We start from the raw sequence: 18,577 nt of genomic DNA, 5'->3' as shown, positions 1-18,577 counted from the left end.
GCGTGTCAGCTTAATGTGGGAGGAAAGCCCGAAGAGATGCAGGTCTCAGACGTTTACCGATTAGGTGAAACCTACGAGCACGGGTATGGTGCTGAGACCTAGAAACATAATCAGGGCGAACCGGGATTCGAACCCACAATCATAGATTTCTGGCGTGCCCAAGGGACGCAACCCAGCACAGCGAATCGCGGCACCTTAGACGACTGGGCCACCCGTGCCCCTGAAAAAGTAAAGAAACAATACTGCTGCTTATATTCAGTAAAATGGAATTCAGAGTTTTGAGAGTATCAGTTCATACTGTTCCAAAGAATTGTGTATTTAAACAGATGATGAAGGGAATACTTCACCTCCATGATGATGTGATATGCTGCCGCCATTGGCCAGAATCTCATCTCGAGCACATGCCTGAAACACATTGCATATCCCACCTGTAACTCTCTGATGGACTTCATACAGGGGGGTTATTTCATACAATTATTCTTTGAGCAAGGTCGGTCCGACGTGACCCGAAATGGGGTGTTCTCAGATCTTTGTTTAGCGGGAGCGAGAACTAAGATCTGATTTTAATGAGATTAGCTACAAACAGATTGGAACAGGAATCACATAAGGAGTCTACATGAGCAACATTTTGAACATATGTTTTGATATAAGAGTACTATTTCCACAAACTGTTTTGGTAGAAAAACACAATATTCTGCCAAAACATATCACTCAATTTCCAGAAACCAGACTTGGAAATTCGTTGATTTTCAGTGATGAAAATATGGCTGCAAAAATTTTGACTTTCCAGGCGAGTGTGGATATCCTTGAAAAATTATCTCCCTTTATCAGTTAAGGGGTAATACACATTTGCTTCTCTAAATCGCCTTAGCCAGCACAGAACTGTTTTCCATTCGCTGAGTGTAGTTGTTACACCAATTTTCATTTTGAAATATGTTCTTTATTCCTCTTCAGCAAAATGTTTTAAATATCTTGCTCTGAAGGTATTGTACTTGGAGTGATATGATATGGAGTGAGTCTTATCTAAGTGAATATCACTACACCAGTGCTGAGGCAGACCCAGCATCTTACCATACTATCTATGAACTAGATGCAGAGAATCCCAAGCTTTACATTACCTCAATGCTCTCTTACACTTTCATACAGGAAATCCCAAGTTTTACTTTACCACAATGCTCTCATACACTTTAAAACAGGGAATCCCAAGTGTTACTCTACTTCAATGCTCTCGTACACTTTAAAACAGAAAATCCCAAGTGTAACACTACCACAATGCTCTCGTACACTTTAAAACAGATAATCCCAAGTGTAACACTACCTCAATGCTCTCGTACACTTTCATACAGGAAATCCCAAGTTTTACACTATCACAATGCTCTTGGACACTTTCATACAATGAATCCCAAGTTTTACACTACCTCAATGCTCTCGTACACTTCCACTGGGTTTGATATTCCTCTGTAGTTGAAGCCAAAGTAGAAGTACACACAGGCTCCGGCATCGTACAACTGCGTCACTCTGCACAGCAAGGGGCATTGTCACTATCATTTCACATTTTACTGAAAGTACTGAAGTAATTACACCCACTGCCTTACCACCACCACAATAATATCTACTGTTGAAATTACACAACCTTTATTTCTCTTCAACTAGAATAATTAATAATAAAAATAATACCTTTATAATGACATCTAAACTGGCATTAATTGAAGATTATTTACCAACCAATGTTTTAAGAGTGAGTGAGTTGGGTTTAACGCCGCTTTTAACAATATTCCAGTCACATCACGGTTTGTCAGCTTAATGACGAAGTGATACAGGTCTCAAACGTTAACCACTTCGGTGAAACCCACGAGCACCGGTATGGTGCTGACAAACCTAGAAACATAATCGGGGCGAACCGGGATTCGAACCCACAATCATAGGTTTCTGGCGTGCTCAAGGGACGCAACTCTGCACAGCGAATTGTGGCGCCTTAGACGACTGGGCCACACGTGCCCCCCAATGTTTTAAGAGGTTGGAAGGACGTGAAAACAAGAAATGTCTACGAGTAATTATTTTATTGGTTGTAACGTTTCAGGACCAATTCCTGCCCCTTCATTAGGTGAATACGGAGTAAATGTATGTGATACAAAACATATACATGCTGAATTGCTGCTGATATTCTCTAGCAACAAATGACCACACAGTCATAGTTGGGGTAGAATGAGTCATTGGTTAGTATTATACAATTGTTGAGAATCCAGACTGGTATTTTCACTGCTGCACCAAATATTACAGACATGATCGTGAGTGAGTGAGAATAAGTTGTGATCAGCACTATCCTGCCGATCTCACTGACATCTTACCTACAAGTGATGTATGGAGGGAATAATATTACAGACATGATCGTGAGTGAGTGAGTGAGAAGAGAGGTGTGATCAGCACTATCTTGCCAATCACACTGACATCTTACCTGCAAGTGATGTATGGAGGGAACTGAATCCGTCTGTCTTTACACTCGCGATGCAAACGCTCCTTCACATTCTGACACAGATCCAGACACCTGAAACAGCACAACAAACCATTATACTGAGTAATAGGGATGGGTATTGAAGGTCTAAAGTGTACCACAATATTTTGCGATGCACAAGGCCGTATTGCTATATGTACGATATATTGTACAATTCTAATTTTTTTAATTCAGCAGCAATCTGATACATTAAGGTATGAACTGAAGTTCATAAATGGAACAAAACAAGATGCTGGTACAACATAATGTTTCCTCATTAAATAAATATGCAGCCATATTGGGGCTCGAGATACATTTGGCTAGCATATAACATTAAACACATGATAAAAACCCAATTTGAAATCACTCGATATATGGAGCATGAAAAAATTATATTGTCATATGTACCTTGGAAGGAATGAACCTCAATTTACCGATATACCGGTAATACCGCACACCCTTGCTTGCCGTAAAAGGCGACTGTGCTTGACGTAAGAGGCGACTAACGGGAATGGGTGGTCAGGCTCGCTGACTTGGTTGATGCATGTCATTGATCACAACTGCATGGAATAATGCGCATGATATTAATCACTGGATTGTCTGGTTCAGACACGATTATTTACAGACCGCCGTCATATACATGATATTGCTGGAATATTGCTGAGTGTGGTGTTAAACAACCAACCAACCAACCAACAGCACATCCTTAGTTAGTAATACGCCAACTAGGGCTGGGATGATAAACCAACTATGCAATTCGATACGTATCACGATACTTTGCTCATGATACGATATGTATCAAGATGTTGCATGTGCCCTCATCTGTGGCCCCTAAGCCATTTCTTCATACAGGATGACCCAATACCTAGCACACTGAAGATTATGGCACAATGGATGAAAATAATTATGTTTTCACTAATAATTTTCACTTGATATTAGTGTTTAGTGAAACAGTTATTGAAGCAATCACTGGAGGTAAGAATTGATACTTTTTACTTAGTGTGCGACTGTAATCGATACTTGTATCGATAAGTATAAAATCTTGATCCACCGATGCATCGGTGTATCGTCCCACTACTAACATGAACATAACATACATCTGATGGAAAAGGGACTATGTTTCATTGGCTGGAGTCAAGGGCTGGGACGAGTCCAAATTTATTACCCCGTGCCTGACCCCCTATTACCTGACTGGGGGATACCTGCTGCTTGGATATACACACAAAACAATCTGATCATGCATACACTGCAGTTTACAGAAGCTTTATCTTTACTCAAACGTATGAGTCAGAAGGAATGCGTGCATTGTCAGAAAGAAATACGAATATTTAGTGATCTGTTGTGTAACCAAAGAGTTTGACCGTTGTCCTCATTAAACAATATTGGGGTCCGGGTAGTCCTGTGGGTACCCGGGTCATACTCGGGAGTCACCTGACCCGAGTACCCGAGTTACCCTGTCCCAGCCCTTATGGAGTCTACTTCCAGTCTAGATCTAAAAGTATTGATTAATGTCTTGTGTCATTGTGACATACTTGTCTCTTACTAATTAATCCTCAAGATGTTTGTTTGTTGTTAAACGCCACACACAGCAATACTTGAGCTTAATATTTTGGTCTAAGCCGCTTTTAACAGTATCCCAGTTATACCATGGCGTGTCAGCTTCATGTGGAAGGAAAGCCCAAAGTGATGCAGGTCTCTGACGTTTACCACTTCGGTGAAACCCATGAGCACGGGTATGGTGCTGACAAACCTAGAAACATAATTGAGGTGTACCAGGATTCGAACCCACAATCATAGGTTTCTGGTGTGCCCAAGGGACACAACTCTGCACAGCGAATCGCGGCACCCTAGACGACTGGGCCACCCGTGCTCCCCCCCTAGTACTGTGAGAATAGCCCTTGTTGAAGACATGAATCAGCTTACCTGTCCCAAGGAACAGATGTTTCAAAGGATTCTGCTACAATGTAATATTCAAACCCAAGATCCTGCAATAAAGAACAACATAACAATTCATAACAAATGTCATGAAATTTGCATACATCTGAGTATAACAGGATTAGAAACAAGATGGTGATTTTCAACTTACAAACATTTTGAAAAGTTCTCTCGATTCCTATCATACCGGCTGAGAAAAACAACCAAACAGACAGCTTTTTCAAGATCTTCAAACATTTCTTGTAACAAACTTGAAACAAAATTATTTTACTTTCAGTTGCCTTTTATGTACTAGGAACATATCCTAACCTAAGTTGAAAATAACAGGGTTGAAAAGGAATATTGGTGCACCTGTGCAACGTGACTTTTTTTTAGATGATATGATAAACAATATGTTTGTTTCTGTATCGAAACAAGACGTTACACTTGCTAAAAGAATTTGCTTACTCCTTGTCTAATGACACCCACATTTTTGTCCGTCCAATATCACGAAATGTGTTGTAGTTAGTGTTTCAAGTTCACTCCTAAAAATAGCTGCTATGAACATGTCTACAGCTAGCATTACCTTTTGAACCTGCTCTGAAATATTTTTAGTCAAGAAGTTTCCACACGATTTGACATAAATATGTGTATCACGATACGTATCCCATGACCTATATACGTATGACCTATATATCATGATACATATAGTATCGTGATCATGCAGTATCATTTCATCCCAAGTAATTACATTATCGACTCACCCTAAGATAGGCTATGACGAACGTGAGCATGTACCCTCTCTCTCCATTGTCCGCACCTCCTGGGATCCCACTGGAACATACCACACATACAAATCATCATGGCTGAGAACAGGAACAAGAACAATAGACCCTTCCTCACACACTGGTGCCTCCTGGGATCCCACTGGAACATACCACACATACAAATCATCATGACTGAGAACAGGAACAAGAACAATAGACCCTTCCTCACACACTGGTGCCTCCTGGGATCCCACTGGAACATACCACACATACAAATCATCATGACTGAGAACAGGAACAAGAACAATAGACCCTTCCTCACACACTGGTGCCTCCTGGGATCCCACTGGAACATACCACACATACAAATCATCATGATTGAGAACAGGAACAAGAACAATAGACCCTTCCTCACACACTGGTGCCTCCTGGGATCCCACTGGAACATACCACACATACAAATCATCATGACTGAGAACAGGAACAAGAACAATAGACCCTTCCTCACACACTGGTACCTCCTGGGATCCCACTGGAACATACCACACATACAGATCATCATGGCTGAGAACAAGAACAAGAACAATAGACCCTTCCTCACACACTAGTACCTCCTGGGATCCCACTGGAACATACCACACATACAAATCATCATGGCTGAGAACAAGAACAAGAACAAGAACAATAGACCCTCTCTCTCCATTGTCCGCACCTCCTGGGATCCCACTGGAACATACCACACATACAAATCATCATGGCTGAGAACAGGAACAGGAACAAGAACAATAGACCCTTCCTCACACACTGGTACCTCCTGGGATCCCACTGGAACATACCACACATACAAATCATCATGGCTGAGAACAGGAACAGGAACAAGAACAATAGACGCTTCCTCACACACTGGCACCTCCTGGGATCACACTGGAACATACCACACATACAAATCATCATGGCTGAGAACAGGAACAAGAACAATAGACCCTTCCTCACACTCTGTTACACACAGAGACTCATTTGTGACCAACTCGTGTTATTCCGGGACAAGCCGAATAGCGACTCGTGCCCCTCTCGTGGCCATTTTTGCGACCGGGTTCCGTCTTAGCGTAAACGGGCATACCTAAAACAATTGTCAACTTGTTGCGTAATGGTTCACACATTTTCCCCATATATCATATTTATTTCAGATGCAATTTAAAGCACATCGGGACGTGTGGAATTATACAGTATGATTGAACACATTTAACTGTGTCTTTGGTATATTTTTAGATGCAAGACATATGTAAAATCGAAAAATTATTTTTGAGGGATTCTTTGACGAAGAACTTGAAATCATACGCGCATTCTGATTAGTTTGTCGTATTTTCGCACATAACATTCATCGATAGGGGGACAAGTCTTCTTGCAGGTGAAGGAAAGGGGCGAGAGGTGACGAATGACAGAGACTGGGATTTGATTATCAAGGGAGATAACTCTGAAAGGCTTAATGGAATTAGACATCATATTTCCAGTCTCACATGAGAGTGAGTGTGTGAGGGAGGGAGTTTATCACGGCCTGTCAGCTTGATGTGGGAGGAAAGCCCAAAGTGATGCAGGTCACAGATGTTTCTCATTTTGTTTAAACCAACAAGCATGGGTATGGTGCTGATGAACCAATAACAAAATTGGCGTGAACTGGGATTCGAACCCACAGCCATGCCCAAGGGTTACAACTCTGCAAAGTGAAATGTGGCGCCCCTGATGCCTTGGCTACTCTCCCCCACTCACATTAGAACAAAGACACAGAGCCCTGTAGAACAAGAAAATTGATTCAGTAGGAAACCACTCTCGGTCAAGGGAATATGTCATATATGACATTTCCATTCTTGTGTTACATTACCGGGTCTAGCACAAAGTAATCTCTCAACTACCATCTCCCACACTTATCTGACATACCACTCTACGTGAAGATCTGACAAAGATCTGTCAGGTGAACCCTAACAAACTATGGGTTTTTTTCTTAGCCCATCACATTAGCATTCTACATCAATTCAGCTTCACCATATTCTCAATTTTGTGAACCTCAGTTCCTGTCCTGATATGGAAATTTCAATTCTAACGGAAAAAACCCCACACAAAACACTTATGTTCCTTATGGTGTTCTTGTTTGGTCTAGATGCCATGGCTATATAAGAAAAATTACAAGGTGTAAACATCTTCATATTATATTGTCCACTCGGAACTGCCTGTTTACATTCATTTTTAAGACACAGAGCTATGATATGCTGCTCCACATGCTCCACTCTCTAAGGTGCTTCCATGAAGTAAACCTGAGCATGGATGGTTTGTCTGATATTCCGGCAGAATGGTATCGAATCAGAGAATCAATGTTAATGAGACTCACAACTATCATTGTTCATATACTTAAAGTGGCCCCTTGTCTACATTTGACATTTTTCTGCTTCAAAGCATTTATTCTGACTCTCAGAAATCCACATGCAGCCTGTCTTGCTCATGGCGGGGTATAAGGGATTAATTCTCCCGCTGAGAAATTTATTTCCCTCCAAGGTGGGATACATCATATTTTATCAAGATCATGTGGACCCATCAGATCTCATCATTCTGACATGGACGTATGATAACGCCTGTTAGTTCTTACCGGTATTTATTGGCTATTTCATATACCCTTTTCTCCTGAGCAGCAACTTCCTGGAAAGTAACAGGATGTATTCACTGACACTGTCATAACAAGAAAATGAAGCAATCATTAAAAGTTAAATCCCTTACCAATATACTCAAAAGAGTCTTCACTAAAAGTGACTGTGGGACAAAATGTGTTCTTCAAATATAATTTTATTCCACATCTGTAAAATTGTCATCTTCCCCAGGCAAGGACATTAACTGACTCAAAAAGTCCAGTTTCCACCCTTGCCAAAATAGGCTGGAATTCCAGAGTTACATTTTGGCTGGACTAACGGGTCTATGCATAGGTCAATCAAACTCGCACAATGAACTAGGCCCCCAGTTTGTACACAACATGGATTTCAATGTGCATATTTCAGTCAACTGCAGGTTTTGCAAAGCATGTATAGTGTCAACTGGGCATCAACAGATATTTTCATGTTTTTAATCAAGGTGCTCAAGTGACTTGATGCACTTTACAGGGTAAGATTCGTTTTTATTACAATATTGATCTTGATTATCGATCAGATCATCCTGACTGGGTGCCGCCATTTTGTTTGAAGCTAATGCAAGTGATATAAGCGAGGGAATCTTATTGGTCAATAGGATGGACATAGTAGGGACATAACTCGTAATAGTCACAATCGAACATGGAAATTCCAGCCTAGTTCAGCAAGGTTGGAAACTGGACTTTTATAGTCAGTTGACGCCCTTGCCTCAGGAAGATGCAAAATTGTGAGTTGATGGATTATTATACAACAAATTGCTTGAATCATTCAGTTTATTAGACAGGTGAGAAGCCAACCTCCTTGGTTCCTTCAAACAGCAGAGTGGCCACACTCAGGTGGTGCGGGTCGAAGCCCTTCAGCTTGGTGATGTACAGCTTCTTCAGGCCATCCACGAAACTGCTTATAATAGAATTGACTTCCGGCTTCAACGCATGACCTAAAGTAAAGGATAATATTATTAGTTATGGTGTCTTTAGTTGCCGTATACAGTGTCCTATTAAAATATTGGGGGAGGCGTCTCTCAAAGGGAGACCACTCTTCAAACCTTGTTGATAATTTTAACTATAATCTTTATCAACCAAGTCACGAACGTGATCGAAAAAAATATTAACGTCCATGCACATCAAAATTAATTATATTAAAACACAAAACAGTGTCAAATAACAAATTTCGGTACCAGAATTTTTGTATGAAATATGTGAGGTTGATGTTAGAAAATCCAAAATGGCTGTTACTGACGGTATACAGTCTCATATTAGGTCAGTAACCACCATCCTGGATTTTTACTGACGGTATACTATTAGTTATGGTGTCTTTAGTTGTCGTATACGCTGTCATATTAGGTTAGCAGAAAAATATGACATCGTATGCGGCAACTAAAGACACCATAACGAATTTATTATGCCGAAAAGTTTACACTCTCTGGTTTCCATATCACACGTGTCATGTCAAAATGAAAACTTGACACTTACAACTGTACGTTGACTTGACTACAAACGTTAGAGGCCAAACTTTGTCAAAAATTTTAACCATAATCTTTATCAATAAAGTCATGAACGTGATCTAAAATACAGATTAATGTCCTTGCACATCACAATTAATGATAGTAAAACACAAAACAGTGTCAAATAACAAATTTTGGTACCAGAATTACCATGTGAAATATGTGAGGTGGGTGATGGAAAATCCAAGATGGCTGTTACTGACGGTATACGGTCTCATATTAGGTCAGTATCAACCATCTTGGATTTTTACTGACGGTATACGGGCTCATGTGGGGTCAGTAGATCTGCTCTCTGATTGGTCAATCTCACTTTGAGGCATAATAAAGGCTCCTATGGGGTTAATAGTTCTGCTCTCTGATTGGTACATACAATACTGTTCCAGAAATGTAACCATCTGGACGAACAAATTTCTGGATTTCTCCAGGGGTATGAAGTTTTGATTGTCTTGTTTGTTGTTTAAGGTCACACTCAGCAGTATTCCAGCTATATCACAGCAGCTTGTAAATAATTTAGTCTGGACCAGACAATCCAGTGATTGATTAACACAATTGGGATGTGATGACATGCATCAACCAAGTCAACCAAGATCCCGTTAGTCGCCTTTACGTGAAGGATGGGTCACTGAAGACCTATTCTACCCGGACCTTCACAGGGAGGGTATGAAGTAATGTCCCTTTGTATATGTACGGCTGTTCCAAACAGTGTTTCCAGACTCAGGGTCAAGGGTTCACTGTACTTGGTTGCTTCCATTTATTTTTTACTTGTGTCAAGTTAAAAAATATATCAAAATATTGAAAGAGTGAAAAATAAATAAATAGTCAGTTTAATTACAAGATTGGATTAAGTGGACAACTGTGAAAGACATGCGACTTCTAATCCCTTTGAGTGGCAGTCGAGTAGTCGAGTGGTGAAAGCGCATCACGCGGAGGACCCCAGTTCGATTCCCAACATGGATACAATGCGTGAAGCCCATTTCTGGTGTCCTCCGTTGTGATATTGCTGGAATATTGCTAAAAGCGGCATAAAACCAAACTCACTCACTCACTAATCCCTATAAAGTAGTTATTGCTCAGGGCAGCAAGTCTTTGTTTTAACCAATGTTTGTTTGTTTGTTGTTTTAAGCTGAAGTCAGCAATATTCCAGCCATACCACAGCAGCTTGTAAGCAATCTGGCAAACCAGTGGTCGATAGCATTAATGTCTTGCTTCATCCGGGTACAATGACACAACCAAATCACAGAGGCTGGACTCACAACAAGCAGGAGGTACTAGGCACCTTGTCTCACACAGGATTACTACAGGGTTAATAGAAAAATAGTATAAGCATCATATTACCAAACTGGAACTGTTCATTGTCCATTAACCTAATGGAAGCTGGAGCACACCTCTGAAACATAAACATCCACATTACATCTGTCAGTTTATGTTGTTTGTTTGTTTGCTAACGCCGCACTCAGCAATATTCCAGCTATATGACAGCGGTCTGTAAATAATCATGTCTGGACCAAACAATCCAGTGATTGACAACATGAACATCGAACCACGCAATTGGGATCGATGACATGCATCAACCAAGTCAGCGAGCCTGACCACCCAATCCTGTTAGTCGCCTCTTACAACAAGCATAGTATCCTTTTATGGCAAGCATGGGTTGCTGAAGACCTATTCTACCCCGGATCTTCACGGGCCAAGTTTATGTAAGAAGTGAGTTTCACTCTGTCAATGGAGTATGAACCTTCATAGAGTGAGGGCCCAACTGTATGAACGTCAGAGCTTGCTATGGTGAAGGCCCTCACTCTATGAAGGTTCCCACTCCAATGACGTCGCACAAAAGTCAACTCTTATACTCTATTATATATTACTATTTTATTCCTTTGTATACATACACTATCTTATTTAGCACATGTGACTTCATGTTTCCACTGACAGCTATACAACAACCAGCAGCAGTGTGGAATAAATAGTTCCTCAAAAAGAGAGGTGATGTGACCGTGTGTCCACTCAAACAAACAAAAATAGATTTAAATAATATGATCAATAAATATAGTTAATTTCTGTTAATAATTTAACAACCTCTAAGTCTGTCACAGTGCATTGTAAAACATTTACTTCAAGTCCTGCACGTCAAAATGGCTCCTGTGTTAAAAAACTGTGACATACCTGTTTTGCTATCTCTCTGAGGCACTGCACGCCAAGCTCGAAACTAGGGAAAACTATAGAGCCATACTTCTTACAGGGTGGCAGTGGTCGGATCTTGAGTGTCACCTTGGTTACAACACCCAGGGTTCCTGGACAACATGACAAGTCAACATTACAAACTGTGCAACATAAGCAGTTCACATGCTTAGCGAAAAGAATTTTTTTTAAAGGAAGCAGGGATTTATCTAGGATTCCAAACAAAGTGCCCTTGTCTTGCAAATTGGTAAAATAATTATTTTGTTCAAAATTGGTGTTATTATAAAGTTCATATTTTCTTAAATTCAGAAGTATCTTAACATAGTATTTCACCATTCCATTCAAAGCAAGAATACAAAAATATGCATTACCGGTAAATACTTTTCCTCTTAATCAGGGAATTGGGACATTAAATTTGTTCCAACTTGGGAATTTTTATTCACATGTGTTACAGATTTGGGGCTGAAAGCGAGCTTCTAAGCAGGTCTAAATAAATCTCTGAGTTGTCATCATATATACACCCCATACATCACCATAACAATCAACATTTATCTTGCTTTTTTGTTTTCCATACATATATTGCCATCATACTGTACAGATATTTTCTCTAAAATAACAAGGATCGGAAATATTGTAATGACATGTCTGATATTCATCCACATGGTAGAGGAGCAGCTCATGTGAGTGAGATTTAGTAATTACATCAATTACTACTCATCAATGCCCTTGCCAGGCTCTTTGTACAAATTACATGATCGAAATGACGTGAGAGATGGAAGGAGGGAGGGTATGCAAGGGTGAGGGAGCTCTACCTTCTGATCCCTTGATGAAGTGATGCAGGTCCAGCCCACAGGAGCTGATTGAGGGAGGGAGGGAGAGAGGGAGGGTTTGTTTGGGTGAGGGAGCTCTACCTTCTGATCCCTTGATGAAGTGATGCAGGTCCAGCCTACAGGACCTGACTGAGGGAGGGAGGAGGAGGGAGGGAGGGTTTGCTAGGGTGAGGGAGCTCTACCTTCTGATCCCTTGATGAAGTGATGCAGGTCCAGCCCACAGGAGCTGACTGAGGGAGGGAGGGAGAGAGGGAGGGTATGTTAGGGTGAGGGAGCTCTGCCTTCTGATCCCTTAATGAAGTGATGCAGGTCCAGCCCACAGGAGCTGACTGAGGGAGGGAGGGAGAGAGGGAGGGTATGTTAGGGTGAGGGAGCTCTGCCTTCTGATCCCTTAATGAAGTGATGCAGGTCCAGCCCACAGGAGCTGACTGAGGGAGGGAGAGAGGGAGGGTATGTTAGGGTGAGGGAGCTCTACCTTCTGATCCCTTGATGAAGTGATGGCAGTCCAGCCCACAGGAGCTGACTGAGGGAGGGAGGGAGAGAGGGAGGGTTTGCTAGGGTGAGGGAGCTCTACCTTCTGATCCCTTGATGAAGTGATGCAAGGCCCAGCGCACAGGAGCTGACTGAGGGAGGGAGGGTTTGCTAGGGTGAGGGAGCTCTACCTTCTGATCCCATGATGAAGTGATGCAGGTCCAGCCCACTGGACATGACTGAGAGAGGGAGGGAGAGAGGGAGGGAGGGTTTGCTAGGGTGAGGGAGCTCTACCTTCTGATCCCATGATGAAGTGATGCAGGTCCGGCCCACAGGACATCCTGGGCACCTGGCAACTCTTCTCCAGCACTCCACGGGGAGTGACAAACGTCACATGGACAACCTGAAGAAAAAGACACTTTTACACTTTTGCGCTTAAAATTAAGCAAAACCATCCACTTACTTTTGCATGTTTATTGATATTGTCAATTAGTCAAAAGCTATTTTACATTTCTTTGTAAGCAATACCAGTCTAGCAAATCATATTTTATTGAGAAATATGTATACTCCCAGATAATATTTTTCATTTTTACAATAAATTGTATATTTAAAATACTTATCCTAACTCGCACTATGTTTCCAGTTTCTAAAATACAATTCACCCAGGGTCAGGGGTAGAACATGTGTGCCAGACTCTTCCACTACAAAGCAGGGGGTTTGAAGGCGATCATGTAAGTGTGAGAAGGACTCAAAAGCCTGGTCATGGTTGGTGGCAAGACGGGCCTGGGAGGGAGCATGATGTTCGAAGAATCGTCGGAGGGAACAGCAGCACAAGTCAGGCTGTCATCAGCTAAAGGACAGCGTTTAAGCTGTAACTCATCCATAATCCAATATACAACTAGAGCAGGATCCACATTCTGATCGGTGTACCATAGCTGCCCGAAAACCAGGTGGGAGATTGTTGATGGTTCACATCGCTTCCAGCTGGCGTAGGATCACCCACTGGAGGAACATGAACCGTAGAGCAAGGAGTTGAAGAATCCAGAAAAAAGTACCATCGATAGTCCAGAAAAAGTCTAGAGGTCAGAGTGTACTGCCAAATTAGACCCCAGATTATGAGCTTGTTCTTGATGGTTCCATGAGGTAGGGAGCGGATGTGTAAAGGGAGGGTTTGTCACTGAAGAGGTCAATACAGAAGAGGTAGGAGGCACCCGAACTGAAAGTTGAAATGACGATTGGGAGTAACTCGAAGAGCGGCAATCCACATGAGCGGCCGATGAAGACAAACATCTACGAGAAGGGGATGGACGTCTAGGCTTTTCATGGCAACGGTGATCTGTAGGTTGACCCCTATGAAGAGAGCAGTAGTTATCAAATGGGAAGATGTCTGGAAAAGAAGGCGTAAGGAGGATACGATTCCATGTGTGAAGAGTAGTACTCCCAGCAACACGGATGGCCTGCATAGTTGCTGTATCGATAGGGATCCCAAGCGCTTACGTCCGGTCTATGATGATAATCAAAGCGATCTTGTTGACGGCGCTATAAGTGGAGGTCAGGGAGTGACCTAAAGTAGAGGAACATGTGACCAAGTCTGTATATGAACAATCTTCTCAGGAAAGTGTCTTGAAAAAGCGCCAGAGTATTTACGGGAACATCAATACCTGGAAGGTTGATCTCCATCTCATTGATCCTGAGAGAGTTCATCCCTGCGCTGTAAACAACAATCCCGAGAGGGGCCAGGCGGCCCAGAGAGACTCTCCTGAGACAGTTGATCTCGAGGAGAGTGATTCTTAGGAGAGCGTTTCTTAGAGCGAAGAACATGAGAGCGACTTTTCCTGGAACAGCAACTCTTGGAGGGAGCACGAGACCGATCCTCGCTCAATCTTCGGTAGAGGGTGAACATGTTCTGCTGTTGGAAGGCTTAGACATTACCATTGATTCCGAAGTGGTAGTAGCTATAGTCTACGAGGAGTGAGGAACAGAGCGGGATGGAGCGAGACACAAGAGTTGACTAGTAGCGGACTGTCTAGGAGTGCTCAAGGGTTGGTCAACAACTTATTCAGGTCCAGCGTAGGTGACTGTGGAAAGCACCATCCGAACGTCCACGTCAGCTGGCGGTTCCGATGTAGACATAGACCCGGACGCTACAGGGATGGACTGTTCTTGATCCGGGACAATAGGGACAAAGTTAACTTTCATTAAAGGACTCTTCAGTGAGGTGTTCGCATTCTGAGCAGTGTTGGTCCAAACCACACCGGCCACGATGATCGCAACAAAGTATAAGAGGGTCACAGTTGAAAAAATTATGGCGACACTTCTGACAAACCAAGCAAACAGAGCTGTCCTTGTCCATTATTCCTCAGATTATGTACGTAATCTAGATGATGTTGAAGGAAATCCCGCAAAAGAAACCAAACAAGATACTCTCAAATCACAGTGCACGATCCACTATGTGGCATTGAGAAAGAGAATGATGTGGCAGAGGCAAACACGTGATCGTATCGTGTAGGTCTCTATGCATGAGATTACAGTGTGTGACCTATTTCTTTGGGAGGTAACCATGGTTATGCTGGGATGTGTTTGGATGGATGTATTTAGAAGTTGGAAACTTTGTTCAAGCATGGATCACGGTAGCACAGAAACAGGATCAGAAGAAGGAAGAAATGCGAAGCCTGAGATAGGATAAGTTAAAAAATTACATTGTTGCATTATGATGTTTTTTCAAAGGTATTTCAGCACATAGTCATGATAGTTATAGAAGTAATAGATACTTTATTTAAAAAGGTTTCTGGTGCTGCAGCTGAAAAGATATCTAGACCCCATACAAAATCCCTTCCAACCCCAGACTATCAAATGGTTACGCATGAGCAACAACAATCCATTGAGATATATTGTTATCAGCTCAGTGATGGAGACCAAATAACATAATCACTACAACAGCACACAATATTAGACAGAAGAGATACTCACGATATCCTCAATATTTCCGTAGATATTTTTCTTCATACCGGAAGCCCTCGTGGCCACCCACCCTCCGAGTGAGCTGAATTCCATGGAGTCGGGTTCATGTCCGGTGCAGAAGCCTTTGGTGGCCAACTTGGGATGGAAAGTGAGAGAGTTTAGTTTAACACTCCTTGAATAGTACTTTATTTATTTCACAGTGTGTCAGCTTGATGTGGGAGGAAAGCCTATAGTGCAGCAGGTCTTAGACGTTTACCACTTTGGTCAAATCCAAGCACGGGTATGGTGCTGACAAACCTAGAAACATGATCAGGCAGACTGGGAATTGAACCATGATCATTGGTTTCTGGTGCGCCTAAGGGACACAACTCTGCTCATTAAATTGTTGCAAATTAAACAAATGGGCCACCTGCGCCCACTGGTTCAACAGGTGTTTATACCAACACAAACTCACTCGTCTCTCCAAGTCCTGGCCGATGATGCCAGCCTCCACATGACACGTCAGGTTCTTCTCATCAATCCACAGGATCTTGTTCTGAAATTAAAGAAATCTACTTGAAACTACTTTCAACTTAAGTTTTTGAAAGGCATTTAGAAGTGATACACATAAGGAAGAGAATTTATGTATGTCAACTTCTTTATTATGAGGAATACATGTTTCGGAGTATATGCTTACTCCTTCATCAGGTGAAGAATGCTATGAAGCAGAGAGCATATACTCGTATATGTACATGTAAGAACAACAAAAGTAATAAGGTAACTAAAGGTGGAAACTTAACAAGGGAAGCCAACAGATAATTGGTGCTAATTGGTGATTAGCAATGGGCAATGGAAGCCAACACTTTACAGTAATTAGCACTTATAGTTATGGACAACTGGAAGCCAGGACTAAATTATCACTGATTGGTAATTGGCAGAGCTAATTATCTAGCTGGCTTCCATTTGCCGATTGCTATTTCTATTCTTTTACCTATCAGTGCTAATTACCCCCGGCCTCCCATTTGCCCATTGCCAATTACCAATCAGTGATAATTTAAGTCCTTGCTTTCAGTTGTCCTCTGCCTTATAGCATTCTTTCACCTGATGAAGGAGTAAGAATATACTACGAAATGTGGTGTTCCTCATAATAAAAAAGTTGACATCCATAAATTCTCTTCCTTACTTTCAACTTGTTTGACAAATAATTTGAAAACAGTTCCCTGAATGCACAAAGCACTTTCAGGCTGTGTACTACAGCACTGAACAAACCCTATTCCATGGACTATCAGCTTACATGCCCATGTTCAAACCTGAGTCTCATTAAAATCGGACCCTATTATTACAAAAAGATCCAGGAATGCACTAAGCACTCTCAAAATGGCTGACAAGATGCATTCCGAATGACAGTTATGGGCTGTAATGGAATAAACATGAAATGGAAGAGGCTTTCCGTAGCCCATGGTAAGTACTGCCATACACTCTTGGTCATCCCTTTGTCATTCCAGAAGTTTCTTTGGTGAGTTTTCAAATTTTGAACTGAGAAGTGTGTTTCAAAATGTGGTCTGAAAAGGAAGTCACCATTTTGAAACAAGTGCTCAGAAACTAGCACTAAGATTAGATATTAATGAGACCGGAACAACATTCATACAATACCACATGATGGGGAGATATTGATTCAAATATCTATTGAATATTTCCTATGTTATCATATCACAATGTAAGGTGTAGGGCTCCTTCAAGGTTTTATCAGATTATATATCAACTGGTGCAGGTTATATACCAACTAGAATGGCCATTTTGGATGTGAATAATAAAAGTATTTAAAAGAAAGTTTGTTTGTGCTTGCTCATCATTTTTTATTTCAATAAGTGATATCAGTGCATAGAGTGTGCTTAGTGTTTTGTAGAATTTTCCTATTCGGAATATTCTATAAGTAATACGTTACCACTGTTATACCGAGGCTGTTGTCTCCCACAACTGCTGCTATAGCGAAATCTACCACAGAGATCTCAATTACCTCATGCAGCACGTGCGTAGCCACCTAGCTGCCATGTGACACCCTTCACTCTTGTCTCCTGCGAGAGCAAGTGCTCGGGGGACGGACGGGCGGGCAGCAGCCCAGTGGTAACGTATTACTTATAGAATATTCCGAATAGGAAAATTCTACAAATTACATTAAGTAATACGTTACCACTGTTATACCGAGGCTGACTACCACAGTAGGCGGTGGGGAGCACCTACAACCCGAATCCTGACTGCTAGCGTTCCTTCCGACCAGCGGAAGTAAACACCAAGGCGGAAGCACTCGATGCGCATGCACCTAGCTAGGCGTTACCCTATAGGAATACCAAAGCACTGTCAAGCGCATACCGTAAGGCTCAATCGTCATTGCCAAAACGATTGGTGACTCCAAACGGCCCCACTGGATAGGTATTTCATCGCCGCAGCGGATGAGAACACTGTATCCGCGTGAGCTTAATCTTAGATCAGGTTAAACAGTCGAAAAGAGGGAAATTAATTTCATTCAGACCGTATATCCCAGAGCAAGCCTACTTAAAGTATGCATTAGGCGCGTGACCTAATTCCAGTATTTGTAAGCATGCATCACAAGGTTGGGATACACGACAGACAATTAAAGACATAATTGTCAAAATACAAATAAGGACAAAGCACACAAAAAGCCGCCCTCACCTGTGGTGTGAGTGCGCTGGTTTGCGGGACCCCAACTCCTGTACCCACGGCAGTGGGAACATTGGAGTCGACCCAGATTGACCACCGTGCAAGGTCAGACGCCTGAGGAGTTCGGAATTGCGCTG

At 42.0% G+C, this 18,577-nt stretch overlaps 1 protein-coding gene across 1 annotated transcript in view; it reads right to left on the bottom strand.

The window, feature by feature from the left end:
• The window catches only part of LOC124114430 (alkyldihydroxyacetonephosphate synthase, peroxisomal-like), a 36,356-nt gene that overhangs the window by 4,315 nt on the left and 13,464 nt on the right, over positions 1-18,577 (bottom strand). Inside the window, exons 8-19 of the mRNA XM_046474990.2 lie at positions 16,237-16,317; positions 15,792-15,917; positions 13,116-13,224; positions 11,506-11,633; positions 10,681-10,732; positions 8,639-8,778; positions 7,811-7,860; positions 5,170-5,239; positions 4,415-4,476; positions 2,456-2,545; positions 1,419-1,518; positions 348-405 (exon numbers count right to left, since the gene is read on the bottom strand). Coding sequence (XP_046330946.2) covers positions 348-405; positions 1,419-1,518; positions 2,456-2,545; positions 4,415-4,476; positions 5,170-5,239; positions 7,811-7,860; positions 8,639-8,778; positions 10,681-10,732; positions 11,506-11,633; positions 13,116-13,224; positions 15,792-15,917; positions 16,237-16,317 — 1,066 coding nt within the window. The remainder of the gene's footprint in view (positions 1-347; positions 406-1,418; positions 1,519-2,455; positions 2,546-4,414; positions 4,477-5,169; positions 5,240-7,810; positions 7,861-8,638; positions 8,779-10,680; positions 10,733-11,505; positions 11,634-13,115; positions 13,225-15,791; positions 15,918-16,236; positions 16,318-18,577) is intronic.

Source organism: Haliotis rufescens, unplaced genomic scaffold (assembly GCF_023055435.1).
Source record: "Haliotis rufescens isolate VD_foot unplaced genomic scaffold, xgHalRufe1.0.p SCAF_4, whole genome shotgun sequence".
NCBI classification, from domain to species: Eukaryota; Metazoa; Mollusca; class Gastropoda; order Lepetellida; family Haliotidae; genus Haliotis; species Haliotis rufescens.
The sequence above is the reverse complement of the archived record's forward strand: the minus strand, read 5'-3'. Positions and strand labels throughout refer to the sequence as shown.